The 12,766-nt window shown below is 51.2% G+C and overlaps 1 protein-coding gene across 1 annotated transcript; it reads right to left on the bottom strand.

Annotated features, from left to right (window-relative positions):
• Positions 1-268: 268 nt before the first annotated feature.
• Positions 269-10,064, bottom strand: ARL10 (ADP ribosylation factor like GTPase 10). The gene is made up of 4 exons (XM_061189957.1): positions 9,778-10,064; positions 8,955-9,156; positions 5,919-6,094; positions 269-3,803 (listed from the first exon to the last, which is right to left on the bottom strand). Exons 1-4 carry the CDS (start codon positions 9,958-9,960, stop codon positions 3,630-3,632), a joined length of 735 nt encoding a protein of 244 aa, XP_061045940.1. The 5' UTR covers positions 9,961-10,064; the 3' UTR covers positions 269-3,629.
• Between the last annotated feature and the right edge of the window lie 2,702 nt (positions 10,065-12,766).

The following is a 12,766-nucleotide window of genomic DNA, read 5'->3' as shown; positions in this document are numbered from 1 at the left end:
GCCTAGCTCTGGCCCCGACAGCTAGAACTCCTCCAAAGAAAGGGTTTGGGTTCCTCCCCAAAAGTACTGAGTTAGGCCAAAGCTGATGTTCCTTAACCCCCCACCCCCATGTGGACTGAAGGGCCAGGGGACTGGAACTTGCTGTTTGACACACTGTGTCACAGGAAGTGTTCTGGGACCACCCTCCAGAGCTGCCCCTCACTGGAACTATAAGCACCAAGCACACGTTCCTCAAAATCAAAATTTATGTGAAACCATATCCGAATTTTTGGCGTTTATTGTATACCTCAAACAGCCACCAACACACCGTTTTATGCAGTTCGTGGGTCCGTGTTCACAGGGCATGGGCTGGGACAGCAAGGCTCCTTTACTTCAGATCTTTGATGGCAATCTTCCCCTTGTCCCTTAATGGGCCCACCTCCTGGAGGCAGCAGGAAAACTTGGAGGTTCCCCTTTTCAGTTACTAGAAAGGACTTAGAGGATGTGGGGGCACACAGCAAAGGTGAGAGGCAGACTGCTCAGACTGCCCAGGTCTGAGGTCTGGGGCAGGATGAAGACGACGATGGACACCACAGGCAAGTTTTAGCAGCTGGTTCGAGATGCTGGCAGTTGCTACTAAACTAGCATAAGAACAAAATGTTTCCCAAAGGCAAGTGGAAACATTTTTCTGGAGAACCTGGGGTTTCATTCAGACAGACAGGCTAGAGTTGTGAGATTTTTCATTAGCATTTCTCTGCAGAGGATCGGGAGGCCATGATGGACCAACTTTACCTCCTCCCCAGTCCTTAGAGCTGGATACCAATGTGTGAGCGCAAGCCTGCAACGGGCAGTTCTGGGCACCAAGAAGTGCCAGAGGAGGCTTCTTAGAATAGGCGGCCAGTCCAAGGTGATGGTCCCAGCAGCCTCAGGATCCCTCCTGCCTAGACCATCCACATGTCCAAGCTCTGGGCCAGGCTGGCCTCTCTTCAGAGGGATAGCAGCAGGTCAGAAGCCATGGTTTCATTTAAATAACTCTTAAGAACAGAAGCCCCTAGAGCCAGGGTAAGTGATCCAGGCACAGGTTCAACCAAGTAGGTGCAGAAACTTCCTTCCCATGTGAAGTGGGCACTGTATGGTCTTCATTAGAATATGAGAGCTGCCCAGCCATTCACTCCCTATTCCCAAGCTCAGGTAGAGTCAGGGCAGTAGGGGGAACACAGCGTCACCCAGACTAGTCAGGAACCTCACTTTGAGATGAACAGCTCCAGGTAATGACTGGTTCCCCAAAGCAGTCATCTGGGCTCCAGAACCAAAGTCACATTCAGGAACAACTAGGTAAGAGCGCCACAAGGCCAGGCAGTTAGCTGTTCTTAAGAAAGGCCTTTCCCCCACTTTGCCCAATCTGGTCCTGGTAGGAACTGGAGCAGATGAGTACTGTTTGCCACCCAGCCAGGATAGGCCAGCAGCTCCACCCGCGAGGCACAGCCACAGGCCAACAGAACGTCTATACACTCTGTGCAAACACCAGGGGGTGGCACCCTGGACCTTCAGTGCTCCTCAGTGGTGTCTTCTGGTGTGCCACTGGGACCTGTCAGTTCTGAGAGTGGTCTTTGAAAGTTGCTAAAGTACATATAGTTAAACTCTATTCAAGTTCACCTCCCCATAGTGGGGACTTTAAAAACTGTACTACATAGGGATACTCATTAGACCAAAGGCAGATCTTAATTAGTAGAAAAGGGTGCCCCCCTCAACAATGCCGGCTCCAAAGTTAACTTTTAAGTACTAGAGGACGAGGTGGAGTTCATAGAACAGAGAAGTAAAGTCTCTCAACCTTCTAATGGCGAAATGAAAAGTGTCAGCAGAGCTTCAAAGGCTACTCTAAAACCCAAGTCATTCCCGAAATATTTAAAATAAAATCAGTCAAATCACTTCTTAAAGCAGAAAGTTAATGAGAATTTCAAAGAAAGAGATTCTATTCTGAGACACCTACAGCCCACCTTCCCGGCCTGCCCCTCTTGCACCGGCCACAGCATGGAACTGCAGCACACTGAGTAAATGTCAAATGAAACAAAGGCACATAATCTCTATTCTAAATTAAAAAGCAAACCGAGTTGGATATCTCCTTGAAAAAAAGGCCCATTTGTGGAGGTGACAGTTCAGTGGCCCCTGACAGACAAAAGACTCCTTCTTTTACCTGCACTAAAGAGAAGTGTCAATACAGAGAGTCCTTAAACTGGCTGATCACTGGAAACAGGAGAATCATGGAATGTGTACTGGAGAGGACAGCAGAAATTCTGTCCAACTTTGCCTTAGCTGGGCAATCAGCAGGTCTAGAAAGGCTGAGTGATGTACCCAAGGCTACCCTGTTGGTTGGTCTGCTAATTTTCATTTCTTTTTATTTGGATAACTATGATGAAATTGCCTCTCCCAGAGTCATGTTACCTACACAGAGTTTGTGTCCCTTTGACTACTGGGCCAAGTGGTGGAGTTCAAGTTCATATGGATCATCATGAAGTATTATGACATCAATTACAGCCACAGAGGGTCAGGGGAGTGCGAGCTCTGTCTCCACTGACACATGTAGCTTACAACACTGTCATTCATGATTCCAGTTATTTTCCTCAAAGATCCAAATTTTCCATGACAATCATCTGGGGTTTTAATAACAGCACCTAGAAACAGAGCCTAAACTTTGGCCTGTTCCTTTTATAAATAAATAAATAATTAAATGCAGTTTGGAGGTCAACATTCCGCTCCGCTGACAGTCTTCTTCCCAGGGGCACAGGCAGGCTCCTTCCTTCCCCAGACTTATGTAAACATGGGCATTGGCACAGTTAGTGTAAGAGCAGCAGCTTGTCTTCAGATTTTGGTGGGGTGGGGGGCTGGGGGAAGCTTTCAATTTTTCTGATTAGCGGGTGAATACCACTTACTCTGTAGTCAAGAGGCTGGTGGGCCAGGCCTCAACCTCGGGGAAGCAGGGAGGTTTCAGAAAGCTCCTTGCTAGGATCCCTAGGTTTGTCCTTGAGCTTCTTATCTTCATGGCTGGGAAATACATCTCCAAGTTAGAAAAAAAACATAGAAATCACTTCTCTTTAAAAAGGATGGCCCTGGGGCCAGAGAGGGAGGGATTGCACAAGGCCATGAGCCAGCTGGGGTTGGAGGATAATGCAGGAGTCTGGGTCTGAGCTCACAGCGTACTGCCCAGAACCTGCCCACATTAGAGGGGTGTGAAGTCACCAGGAGGGAATGATCTAGACTGGGCATACTTCGGACACCTACACCGGTCCTCAACCACTGGGACCTATAGGGCGGGGAGAACTAAGCCTGCTGAGCAGCTCACTGTACAGGTCAGAGGACGAGGCTGCCTTCCCTGGTAAAAGTGGCATTCACTCCCAGCCCAGAATGGGCAAGACACTGTTCTCTCCCACCCTCAGCCTCACCCGCCTCCCTGCTTCAGCCTCATGGCTAGCTCACCAGGAAGGCTTCCATATGGTTCCTGGCCTTGCCCAGGCCCTGCTCTTGAGAGGGCGAGGAGGGGAGAAGGGAAGTGCTGCCACATAGCCTGTGCCCCAGGCCCCGGCTGGGGATGAAGAAGCAGGAGGAGCAGAACTGGGGTCCCAGGGCTGGCTGGTGAGCAGGTGGGTACCAGCCTAGGAGAGAAGCTCCAGGAGCAGTCTCCAGATGTGCACGGTGCCAGGATTTTCAAAGCCGGCTCCTGCAGGGGCAATGCTGGCTGCCAAGAGGAAGACTTCCCGCTGGTTATCGACAGCCTGAAGGCCCAGCTCCTGCTGCAGCTCCACCACACTCATGGCCTCGCTCAGGTCCTGGGATGAAACAGAGATGTCAGGCGGGACTGACAGTGTTTCCCAACAACCCACCCTTGTCATCTATGAAATAAACTGTTCTTCGGCTCCCTGGGGGAACACTGGGGCCTAAGTTCTCTCACGGCCACTTGGTCTAAACTCTCTTCCTCATCTCTGACTTTCCCTGGTATCAATCTCTTTCCACCCCATCATTCTTATCCACAGCCACTGTGCTAAGAAAGAGCACTTCCTCTAAGTCAGGCATTGTGATAGGCACTTAATCTTACTTAATTCTCACAGTCCACACTTAACTGATGAGGAAATCAGCTCAGGGAGGTGAAGTCATTTAGTCAATGAAACAGTGGTAAGTGGCAGAGCCAGGTTTCAAACTCAGGTTGGCTTGATGATCAAGTTTATAACCTTTATAGGAATCCTAGCTCAGTTTCCTAAACTTAATGGTGGAGAGATCTTACAGTAGGGTCACTTCCAGACAAGGGCCTTACCTTCCCTAGACTTCTAGAAACCCAGTGACGAGAAAAAGAAGCCACTACACAACATGGCTGGTGATGGTACATTTTAATTTCAAGCCTGGCCCAAGATTAAAATGATTCTTCTTGGAGCAATTCATAGAGTGCTGGGACCTCAGGTGTTGTTTCCTATAGGTTCAAAATCACTATAAATTATAGTTTATATACAAGATAATGATGTGATTCACTGTCCAAACTGGGGTACTTCTTTTTATTTTAATTAATTAATTAATTTTAACGTCTTTATTGGAGTCTAATTGCTTTACAATGTTGTGTTAGTTTCTGCTGTATAACAAAGTGAATCAGCTATATGTATACATATATCCCCATATCCCCTCCCTCGTGCGTCTCCCTCTCACCCTCCCTATCCCACCCCTCTAGGTGGACACAAAGCACTGAGCTGATCTCCCTGTGCTATGCAGCTGCTTCCCACTAGCTATCTATTTTACATTTGACCCCTCTAGGTGGTCACAAAGCACCAAGCACCAAGCTGATCTCCCTGTGCTATGCAGCTGCTTCCCACTAGCTAGCTATTTTACATTTGGTAGTGTATATATGTCATTGCTACTCTCTCACTTTGTCCCAGCTTACCCTTCCCCCTCCCCATGTCAAACTGGGGTACTTCAGAGACTCAAAGTAGGTACTATTAACAGTTATACCAGAGCAACAGGCATAAATGGGGGCTGTCCCAGGCAGACCAGGACATATGGTTACCCTATTTATAAATGACTGTCAAGTATTTCCTGATAGGCAGGGGGAACCTGAGGTCAAAGATGGACAGCCTCTCTCCAAGCCAGGCTGGAAACATGCCCCACAGCTATCAGGACCATGGGCACAGGCCACATGAAATATGACAGGACTCTATACTGTGGCAGAGAATGGCATGTTAAGTGTGTGATGCCGAGAGCTGCTGGGCCAGGAGAGGTAGAGTGAAGAGCAGGAACTTTGAGGAAGATCTAAGCTCAACTCCTGGCTTTGCCACATACCAGCTGTAACTCTGGGCTAACAGCAAGGCCTATAGTGGGGTTTTTGTAAGACTGAAGTGAGGTCACGATTACCGGGTGCTTAGCATGCTGTAAGCACACAATAAATGTTAGTTCTTCTTATTATTTAATCTGTTCAACTTCTTATCACTTCCTAGCTGTAGCTCTCTGATCTAGAGTCAGAAATCATACGGACATAGAAGAGTGGAAAAGGTGCAGGTTTTGGAGTTAGACATTCCAATTTTACTATTTTCAAGGTGTACAAAATTTCTCTGAGCTTCAGATTCCCCATCCATAAAATGGAAAGAGTATCCCATATCTTGTAGGGTGAACAGAAGCATAATATGAAATGTTATTTGAAACCACACCTGGGAAATAGTGGACACTTAATAATAATTTTTCTCATTTCTCTAGGATGACAAATGACAGGCATAGAGGAAGGCAGAGAGAGGATGAGGATTAGGAATGAGGAAAGAGTACAGGTAGCAGAGGTGGGGGACAGTTTCTCAGCTAAGCGTTGCAGGTCATGGGCCTGGGCCCGAATACCTCTCCAGTGCTCCCTGCCCCTGCCCAGGCATCTGTGGATCAAGCCCGCCTGGCCTGAGCCAGCCTCCCATGGCCCTCACCTGCTTGTTGGCCACGATGACGACAGGCAGGTCAGGGTCCTTGTCCAGTAGCTTGTGCAGCTCCTGTCGGGCCCAGGGCAACCGCAGCCGGTCAGCCGAGTCCACCATGAACACCAGCACGTCCACTTCATTCACAAACTCCTTCCAGTAGAAGCGCAGATTCTGGCTGCCACCGACTGAGGAGAGGCCAGGGGCCAGCTCAGAGCCTCCCTGGGCCCTGGTTCTCTACATATAGCCTGACCCCACCCCACTTCCTGCCTTCCAAGGCTCCACTGGCCAGGAGCAAGGGAAAGTCCACAGGTTCCAGAGCCAATCAGACCTGGGTTTAGCTCCAGCTCTGACAGCTAGGTCTCCCTGCGCAGGTCGCTACCTCTGGGCATCAGTCTCCTCCTCACTGAACTTACCTAACAGGTTGCAGCAGAACCCAAAGGTACCACATGCAATGCACCTTTCACAGGACTGGTGTATAGTATATGCTCAATAAATAGTACTCTCTGGTTCTTTCTCCTGGGCTGCCTTGCCTCCTCCCAAATCCTAGCTTCCTCCTGGGTCAGTGGCGGCTGTGGTCAGCAGCCAGGACTCCCTGCCCTGCCTGTGCACAGCCATTCTCCATTCGGCTTCTCTTGTTCAGTCTAGTCGCCCCATATTCTTTCCTTGGAAACACCATACTCAATAGTGCCACCAAGTGGCTGCCCAAGTAGCACCCCCAACCTGGGTTATTCCTGTTCCCCTCTGTCCCTCTGCAAAGTCCCCACTGGTCATCCTGCATCCTAGTGTTTCTGGTTATACTTCTGACACTTGTGGGCTCTAAGCTCTTTGAGAGTTAGAGCTATTTATCTCTGGATCCCCCCAAAGCCCTCAGCACAATGCCTGGCACATAGCAGGCACTCAACAAGTATATACTGAGTGCTTACTAGGTGCCAAGCACTGATCTGGGTGCTGGAGATACAGAGGTGAGCAAGGCAGGCAGGGGCCCTGCTCTCAAGGAGCTCCCTCCGTAACCAGAAACAACACAGCAGTAACACATAAACACATTCCACAAAGGAAGGAAGTAAAACAGAAAAAGTGAAAGGGGGGGCGGTGGTTGTATGTGCTGGTGGCTTTGGACTGGTTGGTCTGGGAAGGTGGTCTAAGGAGGCAGCATGTGAGCTGAGTCTGGGATGACGAGAAGGAGCTAGTCATGAGATGAGGCAGAGAAAAGCATTATAGGCAGTGGGCAGAGCAAGATCCATGTGTTCGAGAAACAGAAGGCTGAGGCGCCGCCAGAAGGGTAGAGGAGGAAACCATGACCAGCAAGGCTGCCCAGGGCTGGACCACACAGGGCCTGTAAAGCCACAGTGAGTCTGTGAGGAGCCCCTTAAGCATTTTAAGCAAGAATGACATGATCTGATATGGGTTTCTGAAAGATACCGCTGTCCAACATTGAGGACAGAAGTGGAAGCAGGAAGACCAGCAAGGAGACTGTTGTAGTCCTGACAGGTGACCATGGCTTGGACCAATTAGGCAGAGATGGAGGTGGGGAGAAGTGAACAGACGCAGACTCTATTGGAGGATAAAGCTGACAGAACTAGCTAATAAAATGGATATAGGAGGTGGGGGGAAGGGAAAAGTCATCAAAAATGCACAAAGTGCTCACTCTCAGCTGGGCTCCAGGCCAGGCACTGTAGGAGACCACAGTGAAGTGAGTGCTGTGGGAGGGGAAAGCCCCGGGACTTGAATGGGAGATCTGGGTTTGAATCCAGGTTGGGTGACCTTACTGAGCCTGGGATGTTAACAGGGCAGACCCCTGGGTAACATGAAGACACCAAACCCCTTCTTCCAAGGTGGAGGGAGGGGGATACTGTCTCTGCCAGACAGAGTGGGCCTCAAGTGCAGAACCCCCACTTGAATTTTCTGTGTCCCTGGCACAAGAGATGGAGACAGGGAAAGCTCGTTGAAAGGACTAAATCTCAGGTGAATGTCAACGTTTGCTACAGTCAGGGAGAAAAGATGTAGCCAGGGCAGGCTAGCAGGCAAGGCCCTGAGACCAGAGGAACTGGGCCCATTCAGGCCAACAGCCAGGCCCTCAGAGTCCGATCCCACCACTTTAGGACTTAACTAAACCCACCTAGTCTTTATGGTCTGAGTCCTTTGGCTGGCAGGAAGGCTACCCATCCCTCCCCACTGAGTCTGTGGCTGGACACAGGTGGTTAAGTACTGCTGCGCTCTCAATACCCTCTCTCCCATCCTCTCCTGGGATCCCAAGAGGCCTAACACTGAGGGCAGGAGGATGCTCAGACCCTCTCTGATCACTCACTCAACAAGCTCTCCCAGGTACCTGACTGGGGCTGGGCCCTAGGGGCCAGAGCTGGATCAGATTTATCGGTGCCCCAGATGCCTAGTCAGGGACGCAGGGTGGTATGTGGCAAACACTGCAGCAGAAGGAGGAGCTCTTAACCTAGCCTGGGGGTCAGAGAAGGCTTCAGAGGGATATCATGTTTGACCTAAATCTTGAAGGATGAACAGCAGTTTAACAAGGGAAGAAGGGCTTTCCGGACTGGGGGAACAGTGCATGCAAAGCACAGAAGATTAGAAAGAAAACAGCAAGCACCCTTCAGAAACAAGCACTGTACATGGCGCTTAACATCGAGAGCCCAGAGCCAGATAGTCTGCATTAGCTGACCAGCAAGCTGCGTGAGCTTGGATAAATTATTTTACTTTCTGGGCCTATAATGAAGGTGGTAACTGTTTCCGGTTTTATGGAGTTGTTGGGAGGGTTTTTAAAGTGATGTCTGTCAAGGGCTTCGCATACTGGAAACTTTAGTTGTTAGTATCTCAGTGTTAGGCATGTGGGCTGCAGTAAGGGTGAGGGACAGGGGGCGACCAAGCCAGAGTACAGAGCTTGGACTATATCCTGTGTCGCAGGGAGGCGTGGGAAGGACTTTCTACAGGGGCGTGTCCTGCTTAGATAAAAAGCCATGGCTTGTGTCCAGCTGAGATGATGGGGAGACAGCGGGAGTGTGTGTGTGTGTGTGTGGGGGGGGAAGGTCTGCTCACTCTCCAGCAGGTCCACCTCGAAGTCCCTGGTGGGCAGCCGCACGGAGTTGAAGCCCCAGGTGGGGATGTGGCCTTCCAGCGGTGGCTTCCCGGCCAGCACGCGCAGGAACGTGCTCTTCCCAGAGCCATCCAGCCCCAGCACCAGCACCTCGCGCTGCTCCAACTCCTCCAGCGCCGGCTCCTCGTCCGCCTCGTCCTCGGGCTGTGGGGCACGGGTCAGGCTGCGGTCGGCACCCTCCCGCCTGACCCTTCCCCAGGGAAGACCGAAGGCCCAAAGCGCCCATCCCCGCCCTGCCGTCGTCAAGGGGCAGCCAGGCCCGCTCTGGTGCAAAGGGACGAGTGGGGCCTATGGAGTCCTGAATCCCAAGACCCGTTCTTCAGGTTTTTCCTGAGTGACCCCGGGCAAATTCCTACCCCTCGCGGAGCGTCAGCCTCCTCAGACTGACAATGCCCACATCCCACAGCGGAAGGAACCACCGAGTCGGGGTAACGCGCAAACGAACCGCGCGGGCCGGGTGAGGGGGCGGAGGGTCTCTCCCGGCATCCCCGGCCCACGCGCACTGCGCAGGCGCCGGGCGGGCGCGGGCTGGGCCCGGCGCGGGCCCGACAGGCTTCGGCTGCCCGGAGGAAGCCCTAGGCCTACGGCGGCGCAGCATAGCACACGCCCCCAAACGCCCACCCATTCCTCGGTTCCGGGACTCCCGGCCGCCCGACGCGCGCCCACCCGCGCGAGGCCTGCGGCGTCAAGCTCCCGCCCCGCAGGGCGGCGGTCACACCCCCTCGGCTGCGCGCGCGGAGGCGCAGATCCCGTCCAGGTACTCACGTCCCATTCGTCCCACTCCGGAAGGCGGGCAGGCTCCGTGCCCCACCAGGCTTCGCCTCCGTCCCAGCGCCGCTCCCGTCCGCGGCCGAAGTAGGTCTTCCAGAGGATGAAGATCACCGAACCGAGCACGGCCGCCGCGCCACCCAGCGCCAGCACCAAGGGGCTTAGCGGCCGCGGCGCCATCGGGCCGGGCGAGGGGCGCGGATGCCGGCTGCACAGGCCGAGCCAGCCGGCCTGCCGAAGATGGCCCCGCTGCGAACTGCCTCGGCCGCGCCCACCCACCCAACCGAGCCCCGCACTACAAGCCCCACAATGCACCGCCGCTGTCGCGACAGGCCGCCCGCGCCCTGGCGGCTGGAGCGGGGGCGCTGGCCGGAGCGCGGGGACCTCCCGCCCACTCTGCAAGGTGCGGTGTGGAGCTAGAGGCTGTGCCTGGGCAGGACAAGAGGCGGTGATACTGGCATCTACCCAGCACTTGCTGTGTGCCAAGGGGTTAGCTCACAGCTGTTCTAGGTTACCCCTTAAAACAGTGCCTCTTAGAAGGGAAAACCGAGGCCCAAGCCACACCGTAGTGCTTTGGTAAAGCCTGCATTCAAACCCAGGCGATCTGTTTCCTGGATCCCTCAAGATCTCGCAGAGGAATTCTGTGGGATGGCAGGTTATGGAGTGCAGAAGCAGGACTGGAACCCAGGTGCCTGACTGTTAGTACTCTCTACCCTGCCTTGGCTGCTGCCTGCTTCCCAGGGGTTCTGCTCTCTTGCGGTCTCTTGGCATCCTGATGAAGCAGGCAGGTCCAGGAGTCTGTTTAGAGCTGACCACTTTGTCCTCCGTGACCCCCAGTGACTGCCAAAGTTTCCAGATGTAACACAAGGAGGAAAAGCAGGAGAAACGGGCCTGGGGTACTTAAGAGGAGGACCCTGTGAGGAACTGTGGGGTGAATGGGTATATTTTTACTGTAAACCACCTCAAGCCATCTTATACACCAGGGAGGACTCTGGGCTTTTTCCTAGTCACCCCCCGGTATGCTCAGATCTCTCCTGTTTCCTCTGCCTCTGGTTGCTACCTCTCCTTTCCATTTTAGCCCTGCTTTGGGATAATGTGCATTTCCTATTCTTTGACCCACCCACCCAGAGAAGCTGTTCTCACCAGGGTCTCTAACACACCCCTTGTTGGTAAATCCCTTGGTGGCATCTTAGTTCTTATCTTGCTTGACTTCCTGGCACCATTTAACACTGTTAAATTTTTTTTTTTAATAAATTTATTTTTGGCTGCGTTGGGTCTTTGTTGTTGCGCACGGGCTTTCTCTAGTTGTGGCGAGTGGGGGCTACTCTTCTTTGCAGTGCGCGGGCTTCTCATTACGGTGGCTTCTCTAATTGCAGAGCACAGGCTCTAGGCGCGCAGGCTTCAGTAGTTGTGGCACGCAGGCTTCAGTAGTTGTGGCTTGTGGGCTCTAGAGCGCAGGCTTAGTAGTTGTGGCGCACAGGCTTAGTTGCTCCGCGGCATGTGCGATCTTCCCGGACCAGGGCTCGAACCCATATCCCCTGCATTGGCAGGCGGATTCTTAACCACTGCACCACCAGGGAAGCCCCAACACTTAAATCTTAGCAGATGTTTTAATCTTCTTGGGCGGTCATAACAAAATACCACAGACTGGGTGAAAAACAGTAAGAATTTAATTCTCACAGTTCTGGAGGCTAGGAGGTCCAAGATCAAGGTGTCAGCAGATTCAGTTCCCAGCTAGGGCCCTCTTGGCTTGCAGGCAGCCACCTTCTCACTGTGTCCTCACGTGGCAGAGAGAGCGAGCTCTGCTCTCTCTTCCTCTTATGTGGACGCTAATCCCATGGTGGGGCCCCACCCTCTTAACCTCATTTAAATTTAATTACCTCCCAAGAGCACCACCTCCAAGTACTATCATTACGATTACACTGGGGATTAGGGCATCAACATAATGTATTTTGGGGGGAATACCACCATTTGGTCCATAACAGAAGGTTTATAAAGAATGCTTCTGCTCCCCAAGTTTAGAACTAATGGAGAAGACAAAGAAGATGTTCAAATGGAGAGAAAAATGTCATCTTTGTTGTCAATAAATGCTGAATTGGAGAAAGTGGCTTAGACATGGGGCCGAAATAGACTTGCTAATACTTTCTCCTGAAACAGATGGACTACCCACCAGATCAGTGACTCAACTCATCAAGCAAGGGTAGGAGTTTTATACTAAGAATATTAACAGCCAGTATGGCAGAGGCACCAAATAGTCAGAAAGGGGTAGGCACTGAAGTGAGAACAGAAACTGTCTAGAAACCTTACAGGACCAGGCCCCTCCCGAGCAGTCAGAGAGCATCCTGACCCACCATCTCTACAGATGGGCAGGGCAGAAGAGCCCAGAGCAGCTGGGTTGAGCATACCTACTGTCTTCTCCCAAACTCCCCATTCAAAGAAATCATTCCTCTGGAGAGAAGTAATGCTTAGCAAGAGAGCCTAAGAGTATGACTCCAGTCCTGTGTTTCAAACTGTAGTTTAAGACCATTAGTGAATTGTGAAATCAATTTATATCATATATATATGTCATATATATATATGTTTTATATATATATATATATATATGTATATATATATATATATATATATATATATATATATATATATATATATATATATATGGAATACAGTGGACAATAACACCCTCTCATGAAACTTTTGTTTTAGGTGTGTGTGTGTGTGTGTGTGTGTGTGTGTGTGTGTACTGGGGTACCATGTAAAATATCTATACCTTCTTCATGCTTTTTAGGAGATTTTCTCAACCTGATCTTAATATCAATACTTGCTTATTTGGTCTTTCTTTGGCTATATCCACTCTGCTATTCACCCCAACCTTTGAGGTCTTTATTTCATCTATGACATTTTTCATGTCTGACTCTATAGTTGGTTCTTCTGTATGACTTCTTGTTCCTCCTTCATATTTCCCCAATCCTATCTTTTCCTTTTT

The sequence above is a fragment of the Eubalaena glacialis genome, chromosome 4, assembly GCF_028564815.1.
Source record: "Eubalaena glacialis isolate mEubGla1 chromosome 4, mEubGla1.1.hap2.+ XY, whole genome shotgun sequence".
Classification (NCBI taxonomy): Eukaryota; Metazoa; Chordata; class Mammalia; order Artiodactyla; family Balaenidae; genus Eubalaena; species Eubalaena glacialis.
Note: the sequence above shows the minus strand (reverse complement) of the source record. Positions and strands in the feature narration are given on the sequence as shown.